Here is a 22934-nt window from a genome sequence, read left to right on the forward strand (position 1 = left end):
CCCAAATGCATGTGCTCCTGCACCCATGCAGCAGACCTGAATGAAACTCCTGGCTCCTGGCTTCAGATTGATGCAGATCTTGCTGCTGGAGTCAGTTGGGGAGTGAACCAGTAGATAGAGGATCTCTCTGCTTCTCTCTCTCTTACTCTGTATAACTCTTTCAAATAAAAAACCAAGAATTTTTAAAAAGAAACAGTAAAAGGAAATACAGCCCCAACTGTGCTGTGTTCCTGCTTTAAACTTCTCAGGAGTTTCCCATTCACTTTCAAAGTCAAGATCCCCTCCAGGACCTTACCACAGGGCCTTCTGTGATCTGGCATCTGCCTGGAAGGCTGCACTAGCCCATTCCTATCTCTCCCTCTACGTCCTTTTCACTAAATAATTAATGTTAAAGGCAGAGTTACAGAAAGAGAGAGTAGTCTACTGTGAGAGAGTTCACGCCACAGCTGCCTGAAACAGCCAGAGTTAAGCCAGGCTGCAGCCAGGAGTCAGGAGCTTCTTCCAAGTCTCTTGTATGTATGACAGAGGTCCAAGTACTTGGGCCATCCTCCACTGATTTCCCAGGTCATTAGCAGGGATCTAAATCAGAAGTAGAATAGCTGGGATTTGAATCAGTATCCTTATGGGATGTCAGTATTGTAAGAGGTGGCTTAACTAGCTACAGCACAGTGCCAGCTCTGAATCTTGTGGGTTTTCTTCATTGCACTATTTACAGCCATGATTAGTTATTTGGGGGGTTTAAAATTATTATTAATACTTCTTTCATTTATTTCCACATTTAGACTCAAGAGCCACTGTCTTGATTTTATATTTTATTATTATTATCATTAACCATAATATATTGTGGGCTTTCCAAAGAGCCTGAACACAGAACATCACCAATAAACATTGAGTGGATGAATCACAGATATGACCCATGGATACTTACTGGTTTTTATTGCTCACAGAGTAAATGTTCAAATTCCTGAAGTTGGCATGCACTACACCAGCTACAGGCTGACCTTGTAACTCCACCTCTCAGCTCTATGTACCCTTGGGCCCTTCATTGTCCTGTATCATGTTATCCTAGCCATGCGTCTCTATTGTACTTATCTCTCTCTGCCTCCATATTTAAGATTATTCTTTGTACTTCAAGTCTTTGTTTGAAGCACCCACCTACTTAATGTCTTCCATGATTGCTCCATTTAAACTTGCGTCTCCTTCTACACATCTACATACATTCTGTCTTAGAATTTCTACCACACTCAGGAGATCATTCTGTCACTTTCAGGCCGTAAGATTCTGGGTTAATTATGCAAACAAACTCTGATTGTCGGCTTCCTCACTTGTGAAACTTGTGCAGACTCATGCTTGGACCTTGTAGGGCTTTGGTGTGATCGGGTGGTCATCATGTGTTTATGTTGCAAAGCAAACACTAAAAGTCACAATACTTGTTTTTTTGTTGTTGTTGTTAAAAGATTTATTTATTTATTGGAAAGTCAGATATACAGAGAGGAGGAGAGACAGAGAGGAAGATCTTCCAACCAATGATTCACTCCCCAAGTGAGCCGCAACGGCCGGTGCTGTGCCGATCCGAAGCCAGGATCCAGGAACTTCTTCCAGGTATCCCACATAGGAACAGGGTCCCAAGGCTTTGGGGTCGTCCTCAACTGCCTTCCCAGGCCACAAGCAAGGAGCTGGATGGGAAGTAGAGCTGCCGGGATTAGAACCAGCGTCCAGATGGGATCCCAGCGCGTTCAAGGCGAGGACTTTAGATGCTAGGCCACGACACTGGGCCCTTGGTTTTGCATAGGTGACACTAGAGCAGCCTGCTTGGTCATGTACCTAAATGAGTTATGCTGGTTTCCTGCTCTGGACTATGGAGTGCACCTGACTGAATCTTTGCCACAGTCTCCATCACTTTGTAATATTATAAACATGGGCAGAAACCAACAAATGTTTGAATCGGTGAATGCATGAGTGGATGAATGAATGAAATTGAGCAGTTTATGTTCAAACCCTCATAACCTGTTTGAGGTCACCATGAAATAGGAGGCTGGGGCTGTTGACACACATCCTTTACTTCAAAGCAGGTTTGGCCCAAAGTCACTAAATCAGCACAAGCTTCCCGTAATTCCAGCCAATTGTCCTCCTCTGTGGATCCTGCCCTTTGAGCTGGTCATTCCCCATCATTTGTGCAAAACAGATCAATGTCCTGCATCAGGCTCCAAGGGTGGTGAGATTTCCTGTTGACAAATCATCCTGAGAATTTTGTTGACAGTGAGTAGTTGAGTTTTCACTTCAATTTCTTCTCTCTCTTAAAAATGCAATATATTGAAAGGGGTTCCAGCCAAGAGAATTATTGCCTCCCCTTGCCTAGGTCTTAAATCTTTGTTCAAAGACAGCCTATTTTAATTGAAATTGGTCAATCAATCTCTCTTGCCTGCTCACCTATGTCCTGATCCTTGACTCGCATAGGGTCATTGCAGTAAATAATCTGGAGTGAGCCTTTCCAGGTTTGAGGAATACAGAAGAGAGTTGCAAAGTAGGGGCGGTGGAGGGGAAACAGGGCTGTCTGCAACAGCTGCCACCTTCAACACGCTGCCTTCTAGTTAGAGCGTACCCCCAAATAATCACAGCCTTCCTCCATTCCTTGTCAAATTCCAGAAGGATTCCTTGCAATGTGACTACAAGTCTGGCTCTTGAGGTAGACTGTTGAGGAAGGGCCCCCGACTTCTTGCTTCTTCATTCCTTCAGTTGGGCAGCACCCAGGTTGTTCGCAGTTAGGTGCAGTCACATACTATTCCAACCATCCTGTAAGGCAACATTATTATTCACATTTTGTAGATGAAGAAAGTGAGGCTTGGGGAGAGACAGGCTAATTTGCACAAAGTTATGTAGTGCCTTTGTTCTCAATTTGCACATTAGAAGATCTCTCAAAAGAGCAATTGTCATTCTTTGGTGTTCCCTGTGGGTCAGAAACTTGTGGAGGTCTACCTGGGTGACCCCCACTTGCAGTTGGATGGGATTGCAGGCAGTTAAAGCTGGAGCTAGCTCTGTAGAACACTGGAAGAGAGGTAGGCTGACCAGGAATCTCTCCTTGTGTAATCTCAGGGCATTGTATGGAGGCTTGGCACTCCCACTCAACTACTCCAACAAGCAAGGTGCCAGTTGTGTCACCTCTTTCTGACCTCTTAAGTCCCTCGGTAACACTTCTGCCAATCTTTTTGTTGCATGATTAAGAGAGGAGATACAGACCACACTTTCAGTGGAAGGTGTGTCACTGTTGTGTCCTAGAATAGCACGTGTGATGGGTAATACTGTTGAGACAATCTTTCGGAAAACACAATCTGCATGCCCAGCATGTGGCACAGCCAGGATCTGGACTAGATATGTCTGTTTACAGAACTTTTGCTTCAACTTTCTCACTCAGCCCACAGGAGCCTTTGCTCTCCTCCGTGTCCTGTAGCTCTCTCTGACAGCCCATATACTGTGATTTGTTCTTCTCAAACAAGCTAGAGACTGGCTCAGTTAAAACAGCCAGCTTGCCTCTGCGGGCCCTGGCAGTATGACTGCCTCCGAGGACTGCTGGTCAGACAGGCCATGCCCAATGCCAGCTTGAGTACTTTTTTAATGAACGGGACAGAGAAGGTCGGTCACATCCAGATGAAGAAGGCAGGTGGCAGCCTCAGAGCACAGCGAGCCTGCAGCGCATCTCACTGTCATAAACAACTTGTCTGGTGTTTTTCCTTTTCACACCAGGCACTGGCCAGGGATGACTCACACTTTGACGAAAAGGGTGCTTTCAAATTGGGAAACAGCCTGGGGTAGTGGAAAGCTCCTGGTTCTGAGGTCAGACTTTCCTGGAGTTGAGTCCTGACTCAACTACCACTATCAGTGCTATGGCCTTGCACTACCTTCTAAACCTCCTAGAGAACAAGGTCATCCCCTTTATCGGAATGTTTTGAAGAATGAAACATGCAAATAGACAAAGCACTAAGTGCAGTGCCAGGCACAGAGTCGGCGTTTCATATTCACGAGTTTCCATGTCCTTGGCCATGTCTCCCCTGGGTTAGGGACTTCTTGAAGAACATTGGAGAACTCACTTGACTATTTCTCACATGTTGGTCTATTCTCCATAGCCCTAGATGGAGTGGTGACTTGGATGCCTCAAGTCAGTCTCAGACAACTGATGGAAAGTCATCAGCAACTGCAATCAGCTACATATTTTCTTTCCACTCTATTTTTCCCCCCTCTACTATGACATACCAGGACACTCCCTGGGTACCATGCAGACTTGCAAACATGCTTCATGGATGGATGGATGGATAATGATCTTCGCATTGCTGTTAATTTTGTGTCCTCCTATGAAATATGTTTTTTTTTTCCAATTGTCCTTTATTATAATCTGGCTGGGCATGGTTCTTCTCAAGACAGCCCTGCAGACCAGTCATTCCTCAGTGTGTCCCCCACATTCCCTGGAGGCAAGGAGATGAATTTTATCCCAAGTAGGCTGATTCCCTCCCATATATTAGGCAGATGAGAAGTAGAAGTGAATATGAAATAATGCAGGTCCTGGAGGCTCTTCTATGTTCTTAGGGAGGTTCTTTGGCTGAAATTCCAGCCCCATCATGCATTACATGACCAATATGTGGAAAAACTACTTACTTTCTCTGAACAGTAGGAATAGCAATACACCTGGGATGTGATGAGAATTGGAGGAGTCAACATACATAAGGCACTTTTATCACCCACACGTATTAGACACATATTAACTATAATATAAACACTAGCTATTAGCATTCACTCATTTCACAAAATGTGCATTTCACAAGTGTTGCTAGGTCAGTGTGTTGATATTTAGATGATGAATGAAGCAGTTACAGGCTCTGCCTCATAGAACTTGCAACCTAGAAAAGGCTACCAAAAAGAAGAGAAAAGACAGTTAACAATAACAGAGTGGTAAGGCATCTGGAATAGGGAGAGGGATTGGGGAAAGAGCCAGTGGAATAAAGACTTATGCAGTATAGTGACAACTAAATTGAGGCTAAGGAGAGTGGATCCCAAAAGGCATGCAAGGGAGCACGAGTGGTCTGGGAAGCTGGCATGGCTTGGACAAAGCCGGGAGGCAGAAGTGTGGTGTCACTGTCCTGGGAAGGACAAGGGTTGCAGAAGGCCCAAGACAGCAAGCACAGAGCTGGGAAAGGAATCTGGGACCCAGCTGTGAGAAGCCTTGGGGGCCAGGCCATGCAATGTGGCCTTGAAAGGCAACTGGAAGCTGCTGAAGGGATTCACTTGGTTCAGTGACATGGGAGGTTCTGTGTTTTAGAACAACTTCTCCACTTACTGTAAATCTGGACTAGAAAGGGCCATCCTGAGGCAGAGAGGGAGGCTAAGTAAGGCAGGATGCCCACAATGCCTCCAAAGACTATGTTGGCTAGTTCCAGGGATGAGCAAGGAAGAGGAGAAATTCTAGGGATCACAGTTCTCAGGGAAACGTGTTGGTGACAGTTTGGGTGCTCTGCACTGAGAGCTGAGGGCTCAGGGAGAAAGGAGAGATAATTAAGGGTGTAGGAGAGCAAACATACTGTTAGAAAAGTAGTGAGTACTTTACACGCAGCCTTGGAAATAGAGAGCAAGGACACCAATTGCAGCCCTGGGCAGAGGGGAGAGGGGGTCCTGCAGATGCCATCTAACTGGAGAACTGAGGAGTATAAATTATCCAGGGCAAACTTTTTGAGGCACGTGTGAAGACCCAGAGACATAACATGTAATGCACAATGCAGATCTTCAGTTGGTGACTAAGATACTGTTATATTAATTCATACGAAGATGTGAATGATCAAGATAGAATTGACCCTGACTGCTTTTCCAAGGAATTTCACTATGATAGGCCATATAATTCCTGGCCCTGAGGATTCACTGTTAGTACAATTTCAAGGTGGAATGGTACCTTATCTAAAGTCAGAATTTACTATTAAACCTGAGGTTCCCAAAATAGAAGACTGATCCCCAAGGGTCAGACAAGGCCTGGTCTGCATAGAACAAAGAATCTCTTACCTGTGAGTTTCCTTAAATGGCTTCATCCTAAAGCCAGGCCAGGAAAGCCTACTGATTGCAAAGGGTTTCAGTCTCTTCTAAAAGTTACAAGGGGGTAACATTGGAATAAATCAGGTTAAGTTGCTGCTACAACTTTAGTTGTCACCTACAACTTTAGTTGTCCTATATCAGAGCAAAAGTTTAAGTCCTGGCTGTTCAACTTCCAACCCAGCTCTCAGTTAAAGCACCTAGAATGGCAATGGAAGATGGCTCAGGTACTTGGGTTCCTGCTACGTTGAAAACCCAGGTGGATTTCCAGGATCCTGGTTTTGGCCTGGCCCAGCCCTAGCTCTGGCAACCAGTTACAAAGTGAATCATTGGATAAAATTTCTCTCTCTCTCTCTCTTTCAAATAAATAAATCTTCAAAAATAAAAAAAAAATGAGTGCTATGAGCACAGGATTGGGGTAAGATAACCTGGACCCCTATTGTGGCTTATTGCCAACCCAGTTCTGTGACTTTAGACAACTAGCTTAACTTCAGTTCAGCATTACTAGTGTAAAACATGGATAATTAATCATTAGTAATTAAGGCTTTGTGAGGAGCAAGAAAGACAATCCTTACAAAACACTCAGAAATGTGAATGATGCTGTGGTTTTATTACTGTTACTGTTTTTTTTTTTACCAGTGTTCTTACTCTGCCCAGTCTCTTCTCAAAACTCCTTAACACATGCTCCTGCAGATATGAAGCTGGGCCGGAATGTGGCAAGGACATTTCTGGACTACTATCGGCTGAACTCCCTGGTCGAGAAGGTGGCGAGCCCAATGCCCAGGCTGCGGTAAGTAGCAGAGCAAAGTGGTCTAGGTTTAAGTCCCGTCTACCTGACTTTGGGTTCTAGAGCAGCCTCCTTAGCCTACTTCCTCAGTGGTGCCCCAGCTGAGGGAGCCCCAGGCCTATCACAGAGATGAAAAGGGGCAGGTTGCCCTAAAGGGCCAGAGATTGAGTGGGGTGGTGCTAGTTTGTGATTCTTCAGGGGTGATCGGTTGCTGGGAAACCAAGTTCAGTGCTTGTTGTAAGTTGTCCTGGACATATCTTGTGGCATTCCTTTTGAGAGCTCCTCCTCTAGACTACCTGTGTGAAATCCTCTGGCCCCAGTAGCCTCTTCTGTTGATTAGACACAGAAGTAGTCACAGGATCATTAGACCTAGCACCTGACACAGTGTTTCCTGTTAGTACATATAGACCCCTTCTTCAAGATGGGGAGATTTGGGGCTGGAGTGGACACAGTCTGGAAAAAATCCCTACTCACTCCTCTGCTGGGACCAACTTGCAGGGCCAATGAGGAGAAAAGGTCCAAGGTGAGCTTCCATGCTGTCTGAGGACGGGATCAGAGCTGGAAGCACTGGGCATCCCGGTGATGAACCCAGCCAGCGTTTGAACAATGATGTCCAATGCCACCTGTAATATGCTGGCCCTGCCCTACCTCCTGCCATCACCTCCTGCTCCCTCAAGTGATCCAGCCTCTTAGAGGACAAGATGTTGCCCAGCTGTTTGCTCCTGCCAAACCATTCTTTCCCATGGCCCTGACCATGATCTTGCCCATGTGTTTTGGTGCCCCAGGAACTTTGCATTGATATACCTGCCTCCCTGTCCTGTTATTAATTAAAAACAAATTACAAGTTCATGTTATTTATCCTATGAAGTACTTGTTGTGTATCATTTATTTCTCGTAGACATTATGTCTCCCATCTTACAAACAAGGAAAACAAGATTCAAAAATGTAAAGAGAAGTGGCTGAGGTCCAAGGGTTTGGGGGCAGAACCAGAGTTTGATTTTAGGTTTTATCATCCTACAGGTGGATTGAAGTGTGGCTAAGTTCAGCTTTTAGCAGAAGTTCCTCAGTGTGGGTTCAAGTGCAGTCTCAGGTTCATGTAAGCTATAAAGTCATAGCAAGTTTCCTGATCTCTTGAAGGTTCTGTCTACCTGCCTGTCAAATGAGAATAACAATGACCTCTAAAAATGATTTTGAAGATTAGATATGAGCTTAGGACAATGCCCAGAAGACAGTAGGTACACACTAAGTCTATTCATTTCCTCTGGTGTCTGGGTTGCAGTACCAGACTTCCACGCAGTTCGTCATGGGTGCAGCAAGTTCCTTGGCTTGTTTGCTGATGTTGAATCACATTCAGGGCTCACGTGTTTCACGGTGCTGTGAATGACATCTCAGAGCCCCGAGTCACTGGTAGGCACAGCAGTGGGGATTGCACACAAACCATCCTGTAGGATCACAAACTCCTGCAAGAGACTCATGTTTTTTTTTTCTCTAGGCCCTTGAAGAACCTGCCCTGCACTCTGCACACATGTGTGCATCTGCTGACTTAGAAAAAAGCAGCAATTTATGCTAGCCTCTGGCAGTTGGGAGCCTCTGGAATGAGTAGGCAAATAAGGCATGGCCCCTGCCTCAGAGGGACTTAGCTCTGAAGGGAGGTGCTCAGTTCACTCTTAGAAATCATTCTACTCTGTTTAAAGTTCTCAAAAAATGTAAAGCATTATAAAGCTCAGAAGAATTCTTAGACTTTGATTTACAAGTCAATTTAGGGGTCTTATTTTTCACAGGGTCTTAACAGAGCCCTAAGAATTTTTTCCACAGTTTACATTGTTATGTAGACCAGTGAAGTGGTGCTGAGACTCATGCACAAATTAAGAATCATCTGCCAGGGATGGGGAATGTCCAACCAGTGGGCAATGTGAGGAAGGCCTGCAAAATCCTTTGGTTTCACCTTACCAAGGCAAATACAGGCAGGACTTGAAATTCAATAGATCAATAACTGGCTATACTTTTATGATTTATTTTGTTTATTTGAAAGGTAAAGTTAGATATGTTCCCAAAGAGGGGAAGTGGCAGAATGAGAGAGCTTCCCCCTGCTAGTTGATTCCCCACAGGAATGGCAGACAGGGATGGGCCTGGTTGATGTCAGGAGCCTAGAACTCCATGTGGGTCTTTCTCATAGGTGGCAGGGACCCAAACACTTAGGCACACACCTGGTGCCTTCCCAAGAACAGGAGTAGGGAGCTGGATCAGGAGTGGAGACTCAAAACAGTACTCTTGTATATGCCAGCATCACAGGTGACAACTTGATTCACTGCTCCCCAGTGCTAGCCCAAGTGGTCTAATTTTTAAGTTGATATTTCACGAATGACAATCTGAAAATCCAAATGATCCTTGGCAGAAAAAAAGATTCCCCACCCTTGATAGCCCCTCTCCATGATGGTCCAGGGAGGACAGAAGGAGCTGGTTAGAGTGGCGAGGTGGGAGCCCGGACTAGAGTCCAAGGATTTACTGTTATCTCCTGTAAGCCCAGAGTCCTCAGACTCAGGCAATAAAGATTTCTTTGAGATGAGCGAAGAGGAGACCTTATAGCTGGGACCCAACAATCTAGGGAAGTTCTCAGAAGCTTCGATTTCAACTGCTCATGGGACCCCCTTTCCTGAGCTTTGGAATCCTCTTCAGAGATGGGAGCTCATTCTTCATCAGTCCACATCTGTGAATTCTGGAAAGAAAAACATCCCGTTTAATACATGCACAAAGTCTGTACCCCTACGTGCTGTCAACATCACTGCCCCTTCAGACTGCAGATGTCACTTACCTCTATGTTGGTCAGTAGCTCTTCACAATTTAAGTCTCAGGAGGACACAGGCGCTGAGCAAGCTTTGATTTGGCATTTGAATACTTCATCTTTTTCTGTGCTATTTTCCCCCCAAGCATCAAATAGCTTAAGTGAAAGAGCAGTTCTTTTTTTAAAGGAAAATTACATGTTTTGACTCAAAGTTAATCTTTGTTTTCTCTCGTCACTGGGGATAATTACAACATGTCAATATCTACCCAGATGCTGGCAGGAGCCTGTCAGCATCCCGGATGCTATGTCCTTCAGATAAGGCCTATGGGGAGGAGCACCCACATGAACATAGTAGTCCCAGCTCAATGTCATGGAGCTGAGGACCAAAGATGAGTCCTTCCCACATTTATCCAAACCACAATGACACAGTCACATGGCTAAATTCTCAAGTATTCCATCAAGGACCACAAAATTGGACGGGGAGAATCTAGAAGCCAGGGAGCTTCTGTGAGTATCAAAAGCACCAGCGGGCATAGGAGTTGAGAGCCTCTGCGTGGGGGCAGATTTGGACTCAGCAAGAGGCTTGGAGGGCTGGCTCCGTGGTGAGGTTCTGATGTGTATGTGTGGGGCGGAAGGAGGAAGCTCATTAACCACACAACACACTGGAGCCTACCGCATGACAGGCCCTCTGCTGGAGCATCCTACATAGCACCCTACCCACCAGTAGCCCACATTTACAGAGAATAATGGCACAAACATAAGCCAAGATGCCAAAGAGTACTCAACCGTGTGTGCTGCGTTGTACTCAACCATGCATCAGATCACACCCTCTGTCAGAATTCTCCCATGGTTTCTCCCTATTTTCCTTCTTACAGAATGTTCCAATGTCCCTTCTCATTAGTAAGGGTCCTGGTCTACATTTTCAACTTCATTGCTGCTTCCTACCATATCCCTTGGCCCATGAGCACCCGCCCACCTCACCTGTGTTGTTTCAAGCCATGAACCATGCTTCCGACTGCACAGTTGGTCATTGCCATGCCTCCATGTCTCTGTTCATCTTCTGCCCATTTCCTGGAGTACTCTTTTTTTCCCCTATTCTCAGTGGGTGATGAATGTCTGCTTGTCTGTCAAAACTCTGCAAATATCACACCCTCTATTTCCTTGTTGTTATTCTGTGTCTGAGATGGAGCAGCTTCCTGCCTCCAGGGCTTTTGATTGCATTTTGTATACACCTAAGGCATTTATGTCCCCTGGCCTATTGTCATAGTGTCTTTGACCTATCCACTAATTAAGATGTATCCTTGGCCATGGTTGGTACACAGCCTGCCATAGGTTCATTCTTAACATCCTGAATGTAACTGAATTACAAAATTATACAACCAAAAACTCCCCAGAAATGATTGACCTCACCCATTTATCAGTCAGTCACATAACAAGCAAAGCACTGTAAGAGGAAAAACATGAAGTGAGTATTTTGGTGCCTGCTCACGATTTAGGTTGTGAGCAAAGAAGCAGATGGTTACTCAGCAGTGATGTCAAGAATATTACACTGGGTACTGAGACACGGAGAAGACCCAGACAGTTTTCTGCTTCCTGGGAGCCCCTTATCATTCTGAGGAGATAGTTTGCAATTCTATAATATAAGGAAACCAGTGAAGTTTGTGATGTATCCATGCCCTCCCATGCTACAGCTCTCCTCTGTGTTTATCTCCATCCCACTGTGCAATAGGTTAATGAGTTGAATCAGGGTGGAAGAGTTGTAGCTGTAGGATCATTATGTTTTCTCTAGAACCAGAATCACACAGTGCTTCCATCCATCTAACAGGCATTGAAGCTACATTCACTGAGGCTATAGTGTGTGTTTTGAGCCCAGCAGTGAACTGGGTGCTGGGGCCATGGAAAAGAGGATGATAAGGCTGCTGTTCCTAGGAGGTCATGGTTCAGTGGGGGAGATGGCATGCACACAAATGATTTCATTATAATGCCTATATGTACTGTCTTCTCTTTCTGTTATCTCCCTCTTTGCAGGAAAGAAAAAGCCCCTCCCTACAAGCACCCACTCCCGCAGAGCAGCTACCCCAACGGCAAAGGGAACAAGAAGAGCTCAGTGAACCACAAAGACCCTTCCAATCCTTTCTAAAGACACGGAGCCCCAGGGAGGTTCTGTAGGGCCAGGGGGATGCGTTTCCTGCTGAGGCATGAAATTAATCACCTTCCCCAGCTTCCAAGACATGTACATGTGCGATAATGCATAAGCTAGTGAAAGGGAAGGGGGAAAATGAGAAATTTCACCATTGATTTTCCTTTTTACCAATGGAAAATCGATAGGAAGCCTTCAGCTCAAGGCTGAGGGATAAAGGAGGAAACTAGGACCAAGGGATTGCAGATGTTATTCTCTTCGTCGCAGAGATTCAAAGATGAGGAAAATCTACACCCTTCGAAGGGCCTTGACACATCTTGAGCCCATTCTTTCCAAGACTCTTGACTGTTTTAAAGTTAAGTAATCACCAGAAAAGTTTGCTTCTTCAAGATAGGCCAGGGTTGCTTACAGCAGGGCTCCTGTTTTCTGATCCCAAACCATGATATACAACTCAAAGGCAAATGTGCTATTGGGAAAAAAATGGGGCAGCACTTTTGAAATCAAAGATACCATATCTATGAACTGCATGCTGTTTCCTCATTGGCCCTGAACTCCAGCAAGCAACCTCAGAGAATTCTTCTGGAAGCCATTTCCCTTTCCTGCCCCTCCCCGCCACCATGAAAAGCATTGGCACACATTCCAAAAGGTCTCTGAGAGTTAAGGTCTCCAGAACGCTGGTGACAGGGATCAAGCTTGACCCCTGAAGAGGTGGGCAACTGTGATCTGCAACAACGAAAGGGTGATAGCCAGACAAGGGAGCTGCAAAAGACAAAAGAACGTACCCCAAGGCAAGCAGGGAGGATGAAATAAAACAACAGCAGTTGCAATCTCCCCCGAGGTGAGGCAGGCTAAATATTGTGCATTTTTCTGAAGAAGAAAGTGCCTTTGTATGATGAATGGGTCCCAGGGAGTGTGCTCTCTTCCTGTCTGTGGAAGCAGCAGGCTGAGTCACCATGACAGCCTGCTAATTAAAATGACCTCCCGGAAATGAGGATTAGGAGATGCGGAAAGGCAGGAAGGCTCCAGGGAGGTAGGGCCTATAGCACAAAGCTCTAGTTAGTCTTTCTTTTGGTTTAGTTTGGAGATTTTCGAAGTTTGTTGCAAAAACCAAGAGCAAAGCTTGTTCTCTTTTTACATTCTGTTTTTCAGAAATGATAAGTAACAAAGAACCATGTGTTACTTGGCTAAAAATGTTGTGTTGTATATGCAGTTTATCCCCTGGGCTCTTCTTTGCCAGAGGGACACAAATAAAGTAGTTTGTGCAGCTCCTCTCTTCCTATGAACATTCTTCGCCTCTTTCCCCTTTCCCCTAGGTCCCCTCTCCTCAAAAGCCAACCAGCAAACCCTGAGTTAATGTAACTGTCACTTTGAGGTCAGGGTTTCTGTCAAGATAAGGAGGGAACAGTCAGAATTTGACCTTCCGGAAGTTTACGGAGTCCTGGAGAATTGAATGACGCTAGCTCAATGTGAGCCAATGACATCACAACCTTTTGGGAATGATGGCGGCCTCATTGACAGCATGAATAGAGCCTAAAATGAGAGCAGGAGAGTTTAGATCTAGTGTTCCTTGGCTGGACCACTTCTATGATAATGTCGTTATGTGCAAGTACAGGTCTCATATTTTTCAAACTGAGCTGATGTGTTAGATCTCAGGTCACACAGACAGCAAGTGTGCTAGTGGTTGTAGAGCACAAACTCAGAGACAGGAAACTCTAATTCTGAATTTGAACACTAGTTCTGTCTCTTAAGAACAATGTGTTTTTGGGCAAGTTGCTTAATGCCTGTGGATTTTAGTGTCCTCTCCTATAAGATGGTGACAGTGTATCTAGCTCATTGTAATAACTATGAAGACTTGATGAACTTAGGTATGGGAAATGTCAGAAAAAATTTATGTTCTCACTAAATAATAGCTCTGATCCTTTGGAAGGTGCCCAGGAGGGTGAGGGTGCTTCAAAATCACTTCTCATTAGAAATGGATGAGGATACTGGAGCTGTTTATCCCTAAGATGAAAAATAACAGGGCATAGGAGTAGGGAAAGCAAGGACACAGTCTCCTCAAAGTTAAAGGGACATGAGAGAACAAAAGAAGCAAACTGGTTCTGCATTGCCCAGAAGTGACAACCAAATTCAGGTGCAAGTCTTAGTAACAAAAACTTCTACTTAGGATACGGACTATTTTTTAGTGTTTAGTATTTAGTAAGTAGAGTTGCTAATCATTAGCCAATCTCTCCTGAATGATAGTGAGCTCCCCACCACCAGACGTATGCAAGCAGAGTCTATACAGACACCTCTCATGGAGGAAACATAGGGGGTTCATTCTATAGGGAATGTTGGGTTGAAAGCTAGCTGCTTTGCAGTGCGCTATTCTAGGTTTGAGCTTGAAGAGAAATGACAGGGGGCAGGAGGTTACATTTTTGGATGGCAGTATGACAAGGTGTCATGAATGCTAGGCACAGTGACATTGAGTGTCCCTGAATTACAGTATACGAACCCTGCTAATATCTAACACCCCTTCAGGAGAAGAAATGCTACTGTAAGGCAGAATGTGTTTGCAGTAAGAGTGGGGAAGAGTCTGCTTTCCCACAACCACAAAGAAGAAAGAAAAGGGCTGACCGTGAGAGCAGAAGTTATTAGCAAGCCCTTCTTGTGGCTTTGGCTTGCTCAGTTTCTACTTAGCTTTCTTGGACCAGGTTATACCTGTGGCCTCAAAATAGAGCAGAAAGCTTTTCAGCACTGAGATGGAGGACAGCAACAACCTGGCAGGTGAACCAGCCAACTAGTCCCAGCAGGGGGCGTTCCAGCCTATCTTGTCTAGTCACTTCTCAGAATCTAACAAAATCAGTCTGTGTTTCAGAGCCGGGAGACCATCTAGGCAAAAACAAGGACTATGGAAGGGAGGTTAACGTTGAAGGGTACGCAGCTCTCTGTGTCAACGTAGTGCTAGTTTCTCTCTGCATCAGTGTAGAGGCTCAGAAATGATGCTGAAGGTCTATTTACCTTCAGGGCAGAGAGACAAGCTGTTGCCTCCTCTCCCACATCCCCAAGTTTTCTGGCTTCCTAAGCTCCCAACAAAGCAGGCCGGGTCCCCTAACCATGAAGCATCCTGCAGCTCCAGGAGGAAGCCCTCTGCTGGGAGCTTTCCCTGGTGTCTTTTGAACAATGGCAATGGTGGGGACACAGAATCCTGCCACTGTTATGCTGATGACACCCCTGAGGCCTGCCTTTGCAGAACCCTTACTCATTCATTTTTGTCATTCTATTTTAAAATGTTTCAAGCCAAAAGGAAAAAAAAGTATAAAGAAGAGTTCAGTGAGCACACAGACTCAATGATTTTTAACATTTTGCATACTCATTTCATATATAAACATATGCATTTACATGCATACTTTAGCTTAAAAACAGGCATAGATCAAATAATATCACATGAGAGTCATGACAAATATAAAATCAGGAAAGAAAGGCATACTATTATATAATGGTATAATCCAATGAAGACAACATCTCTATATAACTGTATACCAACTACTATGACATCCACACATCATGTATATAAATGCATGTAGATTCCCAGCCTGGGAAATCATCCTCCCATCTCTCACATATGTGTATATTAACATCCACATATGAGCGGAAACATGTGGTCTTTTCTTTCTGAAAATAAATCTCATATTTTCGTTATTCAATCATCAGTTAATGGCATCTAGGCTGATTCCATATCTTTGCTATTCTGAATCGAACTGTAATAAACATGGGAGAGCAGATATCTTTTTCATATGTTGACTTAATTTTATTAGGATGTCTTCCAGGAAGTGGGATAGCTTAGTCATATGATAGGTCTATTTTTAGTTTTCTGAAGCGTCTCCATACATTTCTTATCGTGGCTATACTAGTTTACATTCCTTCCAACAGTGTATTGAGGTTCCCTTTTTATAACATCCTCACCAGCATTTGTTTTTTAACCTTTGGAGGATAGCAATTCTAATTGGAGTGAGAAGATACTCCTGGAGGGTTTCATTTACATTTCCCTGATTGCTGGTAATCCTTAATGTTTTTCATGTATCTGTTGCCCAGCTCATTTTTGTAACTAATAAAAGCAGACGCAAGCATGGAAGTGTAGAGTGATTAACATCCAAGGATTGTCAATTCATGCATCTGACAAATATTAATTGAGCATACATGGTCTACCTGTTATCGTGTTCGTTGCCACTGTGTCCATTGCCTTATTGGTGTTCCCAATAGTCCCATAACATTTTATACATTTCCAAGGTGACAACAGTATCATAAAGGTAAGTTCTCATGTCTGAATTCACATGGCAAAGAAAGAACACAGCTCTGTTGCCACCAGTCTCTACCAGTCCTCTTCATTATTTCCAAATAAAATCAGGTCAAAACAGGAAGAAAGTTACAGCAGAAAAGCAAGAAAGCAAGGACACCATTTAGAGATGCTGGTTAGGGAGCAAAAAAGGTAAGCATGCAAATTTCTAGGCTGAGAAATCTGTAAAAACTTGCCAGCACCTATCCCTCAAGCCCTACCTTCCTCAAACCCCTCACTGCCCACAGCTGTCTGAGCTGCTTTGGAACAGAGTTCTCCAGATGCAAAGGTAAATTTAGAGGAAGGCGATAATTTATCACTTGACAGAGAGAAGCTTCTAGATCTTCCAGGGCCCTGGCAGCTCAGCACAGCAACGGCACCCTGTGGGTTACTGAATCCAAGCAGACACTCTTGCTCAGATTCCTCACCATGCCCTTCTTCTGGAGCCTGCCCACTGGGCCTCTGTGCTGCTGAGTTGTTCAGAATCCTGCTTCAGCATCCCCGCCTCCTGAGCACTTCATGGGCACCATGATTAAATGTCCTTTCTCTCTTCTCATCTCAGCCAGTGGGTCACAAGTGTCAGACAGAAGAGGGGAGACATGGAAATATAATAGGGACACATTGAATTTTAAACATCAGGCAAACTTAAATGTGACTCCCAGTGCTTCTGTTAACCAGCAGTGTGGCTTTCTGCAAAGAGTTTAACCTCTTTAAGCTTCAGGATTTTCATCTGTTAAGCGGGAATGCTTGATGTCTCCTTCAAACAGTTATGCTGTACATTAAAATATAATGATGTTCTGTAAAATGCCTGGCACAGGACCGAACTCTTTCCCCAAACCACCTCCACCTCTGCAGCACCATCCCGCCTACTTGCTGGGAGTCAGAAATCCATTTTGAGAGCTGGTGTTGTGACATACCAGGTTGGTCCTGTGCCTGCAATGCCAGCATCTCACGTATGTGCAAATCAAGTCCCGGCTGCACCACCTGAGAGCCAGCTCTCTGCTAATGTGCCTGGGAAAGCACTGGGAAACGGCCCAAGTCCTTTGGCTCCTTCATCCACATAGGCGACCTGGAAAACTTCGTGTTTCCTGCCTTGGCCGGGCTAAGCACAGTCATTGCAATTATTTGGGGAGTGAACCATCAAATGCAAAATTCTCTTTCTCTTTGATGCTCCCTCCCTCCCTCTGTAACTCTGCTTTTCCTTTAAGAAAAAAGTTTGTTGTCTTAGAGCCAAAGATTTTTCTTCTTACCTCCAGCTAAAGTACAGATAGAAACTTGAACACTTCCTCTAAGTAGAGGACAAAGGTGTGAGAGAAAGCTCCAGAAGAAATAAGTGAGGCAAACAGGCTAAGCGAGAGACCCTGTATTTTATTTCTTTGTGGTCTCAGCTCCTAGTACAGGTTGTGTAGCAGAGTCTATGCTCACTGAATGAAGCTCATCAAAGGATGGAAAAAAGAGCTTCAATGAGCCTGAACCACTGAGGAAGAGACAGATGTTGTAGGTTTGGGATCGGAATAGCTGGGAAGACAGTGTTGACAGAACACTCAGCCTGAAATGCAGCTACATTATCTAGAAAGAGAAGGGATTGTAAATTATCAAAGATACCATGTCTTTTAAAAATAACCATGAACAAATCTCATGTGGATATATATGACCCCTTTCTTTGTTATTTACCACTGGCATGCAGCATCCCAGGGATCACACCTTTGGAGTTATCCTAACCATTCCTATGGGTCACCACAGTAATATGCCCTACTATATCAAATTCAGGATTTCCCCAAGGCAGTTCCATCTCTTTTAGCTCTTCCTACTTACACAAGATTCAGTGTATATGCTGTTCCAAGCTTGTTTCCCCCACTTTGCTGAAGAAGAACGTCAAATTGTTGTGGTTAAGTCTCTTGCCAGTAAGTAGCAGGACAGGACCTCGGCACAAGCTCAACTCTGCCACACACCAGTGCCTCTTAGTTTAACCCCAGACCAAACACTAAGCCGGAGCAAACCAGGCATCCCTGTGATGCCAGCTAGAGGCCCTTAGTTCTTAACTCTTAATATTCACTTGGCACTCAAAGATCTGGAATCTGTTTTTGACTGACTCCCTGTCAATCTCCAGTCTGCATTTTATGTCTTTGTTCATGTGCGTTTTGTTTCCCATTTCAGAGTCTAAGCTGGACACCCTGGAGTCTTCTCTCCCTCTTCACACACAGCTAGCTCACTGGTCACCAAGGCCTGTTGCTGTGCCTCTGTGTCATGTGTCTGACTCAAACCAGCTTTGCACAGTGACTTGGGAGCCAGGCAGACTTGAAATAATCTCAGATCTACCACTGCATAATTATCTCCTTAATTATTTGAATTAGTTTTCTTTTCCCATATTTAAAAAAATTATTATTTTATTTGTTTTTTTCTTGGAAGGGCATATTTACAGAAAGAAGGAGAGAGGGAGAGAAAGATTTACCATCTGCTGGCTCTCTCCTAAAGTGGCTGCAATGGGAAGAGCAGAGCCAACCCCAAAGCAGGAGCCAATAGCCAGGAGCCTTCTCTGGGTCTCCCACTTGGATGCAGGCTCTCATGGACTTGGGCCATTCTCAGCTGTTTTCTAAGGCCACAAACAGTGAGTTGGATGGGAAATGGAACAGCTGGGACATGAACCAGCATCTATATGGGATCCCAGCACTTGGAGGTAGAGAGGATCAGCTAGTTGAACTGATGTGCTAGGCCATTTTCCCATCTTTAAAATGGGACCATACCACCTATTAGCGGGATTATCATTCATTTCCTTTCTTCTCCCCTTTCTGTGTTCTCCTTGCTGTCTACTTGTTCCATCACCTCCTACTGGGCTGTTACTTGAGCTACCTCCAGTATTCTGTTAACCTGCTAACTTTTTGGAAATTCCCAGAATCTATAAAACAGGACTGAGTGTTTGTGGTACCTCTTTGAAGTCAATTGTTCAGAGCAAGAGTAAGGATACTGTCCCACTTTAGTGCCTTTCATGCTTACTTCTATTCAGTCACAAGTTCCACCTGCTCAAACCCTCATCTCCATCTAGTACCTGTATTCCAGCTTAAGAAAAGTATTCTTTGGTGGATCCTAGGCGGGCAGACAGTGTGTCACTGGAACACCAGGCTCAGGACCCACATCAACTTGGCCTTGGGCTTGGTGGCTATGGATTATCCCAAGGTGGGGGGGTGACTGACAATGCCTGGGTCAGGGAACCTCTGAGGAGGCACATTCAAGATGAGAAATGACATCTTAGGGATTTCCATGGACCAGGCCACTGCAATTGCAGTTAAACAAGGGAGCTGAGACTGGGTGGTTTGGAGAAAGGGAACTTGGAGGATACATCTGGGTCAGATCAGGACACCTGCCCATGTGGGAGACCTGGGCTGGACTGGTGTCAATCAAAGCCCATTGGCACACATGAAGGCTAGGGCTGGGGGCCTACCTGACAGGACTAGGCCATGGTACCTGCCTATGAGTGCTGGGAGAGGACATGTTAGTCTGGACCATGACACTGACCTGCACATGAGAGAACTCAGCCGGGGGCAGAATCTGTAGGGAATTGATGGGTTGATTCCTATGGAACTACAATAAGCTACTGGTTTGCATGAGAGCTGGGAGTGGTGAAGACTGAGTTAGATATGACCATGGAATTCACCAACACTCATGGGAGCTGGGGTTCAAACTAGGCTGGGTTGGCACAAACTGTAGCATCCACAGATGCACCACGAATTGGCCAGGAAATAGCATCCAGTAACACTCACAAAAGTTGAGACTGGGGGATGGACTATACTTGGCAGGACCTTAGAACCCATGATACATAGGAGATCCGGACCTGGGAGCAGGCCTGGTGGTGAAACTTGGGGAACTCCCCTACTAGGATGCAGCTGCTGATGATGAGCAAAGAGTTGGGGCTGAGTGTGGGCCAGACCAAGCAGTGCTTCTCCACTTGTTGGTGGGTATGTGGACAGGCTCAGGAGGTTGATAGGGCAAGGCCAGGCCAAGTCTTAGCACACACTGGCATATGTGGGAGTCAGGATGAGGTGCAGGCCATGCCAGGCTAGGCTTTTGTACATGCCTACTTTCATGAGAGTCAGGGATGGGGGCAGACTGGGCAGGGTTAGACTCCAGCACCCACCAGTAAGAGCTAGGACTGGGGGCAGTAAGAGCCTGGCCAGGCTGCAGCATCCAATGGCAAAGTAAACAAACAGGGCATGCATGGACCACGTCAGGCTGGGTCAGAGCAACCACCAACATGCTCAAGATCTGTGGCTGGAAGCAGGCCAGATAGAGGAGCTAAGGGGATGCCCCTGCTGGGCTGTCGTTCCCACTCATGAGCACGAGAGCTAGAATAGGGACAGAGAATTGCACTGAATAAGGCTGCAGCATCCCTCAGCATGAGTGTGGGCTGGGTCTTGGCGTGTGCCAGATTGAGCAAGGTTCCAGCACCTGCTGGTGCTCACAAGAGACAGGAGGTATAGGGTAGGCCTGGGTAGGTCTCAACATCCACTGAACCACATGCAAGCCGGGTCTGGGGGTGGGCCAGATGGGCCTGGGCTATGGCACCCACTGATAAGAGCCAGAATGGGTGTAGGCAGGTCAGGCAAGGAAGCTGTACCTGTCAGTGAAAGCTAGGACAGTATGTGGGCCAAGTTAGGCTAGGCCAAGAACCAACTAGTGTGAGAGATCTGTGACAGGAAGTGGCCTGATAGAGTCCTCTGTGAGGACTTAGTCCCCATTGATGAGTCCAAGAACAGAGGCTGGGGACAGCCCAAACCGGGACAGCTTACAGTATTCACTGACATATGTGTGGGTCAGGTCTGGGGGCGGGCTTGGCTAGGCCAGTTCACAACACACACTGGCAGGTGTGAAAACCAGCATGGGGTGTGGCACGGGCTGGGTTGGGTTCCAACATCAACCAGTTCACATTAATGTAGGGACTAGGGACTGGCCAGACTGGGTTAGGCTGCAGCACTAGTCATGAGCTGGAACTGAGAGCAGGCTGGGCCCAGCCAGACTGCAACACCTACCAGTGGATGCTGAGGTGAGGCCAACCAGGCCAGCTAGACTGAAGCTCCCACTAGTACACCTAAGACAGAGGATGGGGGACAAGTCCAGGAGGGGAGCTGTGGGAACTCCTCTGACAGGCACTGCTTCTGCTGGTGAATGTGAGAGCTGAAACTTGGAGCGGATCAGGCTGGACAGGGATTCGAAACCTGTTAGTCTGCATGTGAACTGGGTTTGGAGGAGGGTCAGTCTAGATCAGGCACTGCTACTACTGACATATACAAACGCCAAGATAAGTGTAGACTGGCCAGACTTTGCCATATCAGGTGGCAAGTGCTGGGACTGAGAGAAAGCCCTGTTAGACCAGACCACAGTACCACCTGAAAAGCGCAAGTTCCAAGGCTGGGAGTGGACCTTGTAGGGAAACTGTGGGCATTCCTCTGAAGGGCTACAGCTACCACCCATGAGCATAAGAACCAGGGCTTGGGGTGGGTATGGCTGGAATGCAGGTGGCAGCATCCTCCTGCATAAGTTGTGGACTAGATAGTGGAGTTGGTCTGATTGAGCAAAGCTACAGCATCCATTGGTGTGTACAAGAGCCAAATTGGATATGGGATGAACTAGATCACTCTGCTACACATACAGACATACCTAGGAACCAGGGCTGGGGGCTGGCCTCATGGGAGTTATTGAAGGTTGCTCTGACTAGGCCACAGTTCTCACTGATGTGTGTGAGGGCCAAGTGTGTAGCAGGTAGGGTTAGGCTGACCACAGCATCCATTGGTTTGCTATATGAGAATGGGCTGGAGACAGAACTGACCAAGCAGCTACAATGACCAGTATGTGTGTAGGTTGATGCAGGTGACAGACTGAGCCAGAACCTGTACTAGCTAGCACACACAGGAGTTAGGTCTGGGGTTCACCTCGGGTTTACCCTCCCCCAGTGCTGACTACTAGACTCAAAACTCTGACCTCAGTGAAAAATCACAGGTGTCATGTGTCAGAACTAGGCCTACTCAGTTCCTGAACCCTGTGCAGTGGACAGCATGCTCAGAGGTACATGGGGAATAAGACAGTTCTTTGAAACCTGCAGAGCACTTCTAGCACCATGGCAGAGGATAAAGGGCAAAACAAATTAGACAATTCTCCTAGCCAAGGTTTCACAGCAAGTATTTAGCTGAGTGGAGACTCTGCCAATGAACCTTGGAGGGATTTCCTGGACATTGGAGCAACGGAATCAATAGCATCTCAGAACTATTTTAACCACTTAAGCCGTACCCTTGGAACATGCTCCACATCAAGGATCCTAGAATGACATCAAGTGGCTGTCCTCCTCCCTGGGTGCTACTGGAGTAACTGTCTCTGCTTCTCTCCTCCTCTCCCCACAGATACAGGAAGAAAAGGAAAAAATTGGAAGTAATGGTCTCATCCAATTTCTCCCATACCTCAACCTTCCCTACCCTAGTCGGTGGTCCACATGGACATGCATCCTCCTCAACTATGTAAATAAGACCAAAAATAAAATGAATTTATTTTTTAAAGATTTATTGATTTTTATTGGAGAGATAGAAAGATCCCCCATTTGTTGATTCACTCTCCAAGTGGCTACAACAGCCAGAGCTGCACCGATCCGAACCCAGGAGCCTTGAGATTCCTCCAGGTTTCTTATGTGGGTGTAGGGTCCCAAGGTCTTAGGCTGTCCTCGACTGCCTTCCCAGGCCACAAGCAGGAAGCTGGATGGGAAATGAGGCAGCCAGGATTAGAACTGGAGCCCATATGGGATCCTGGCACATACAAAGTGAGGACCCTAGACACTAGGATAACAAACCAGGGCCAGATAAATTTA

At 45.8% G+C, this 22934-nt stretch overlaps 1 protein-coding gene across 1 annotated transcript in view; it reads left to right on the forward strand.

Annotated features, from left to right (window-relative positions):
• Positions 1-11775, forward strand: part of AGBL4 (AGBL carboxypeptidase 4) — a 1125681-nt gene extending 1113906 nt beyond the window's left edge. The window contains exons 12-13 of the mRNA XM_040978580.1: positions 6760-6856; positions 11664-11775. Of these exons, the coding sequence (XP_040834514.1) occupies positions 6760-6856; positions 11664-11775 (209 nt within the window). The remainder of the gene's footprint in view (positions 1-6759; positions 6857-11663) is intronic.
• The last annotated feature ends 11159 nt before the right edge of the window (positions 11776-22934 follow it).

This window comes from Ochotona curzoniae, unplaced genomic scaffold, assembly GCF_017591425.1.
Source record: "Ochotona curzoniae isolate NIBS_2020 unplaced genomic scaffold, NIBS_Ocur_1.0 contig_291, whole genome shotgun sequence".
In the NCBI taxonomy this organism is placed as follows: domain Eukaryota; kingdom Metazoa; phylum Chordata; class Mammalia; order Lagomorpha; family Ochotonidae; genus Ochotona; species Ochotona curzoniae.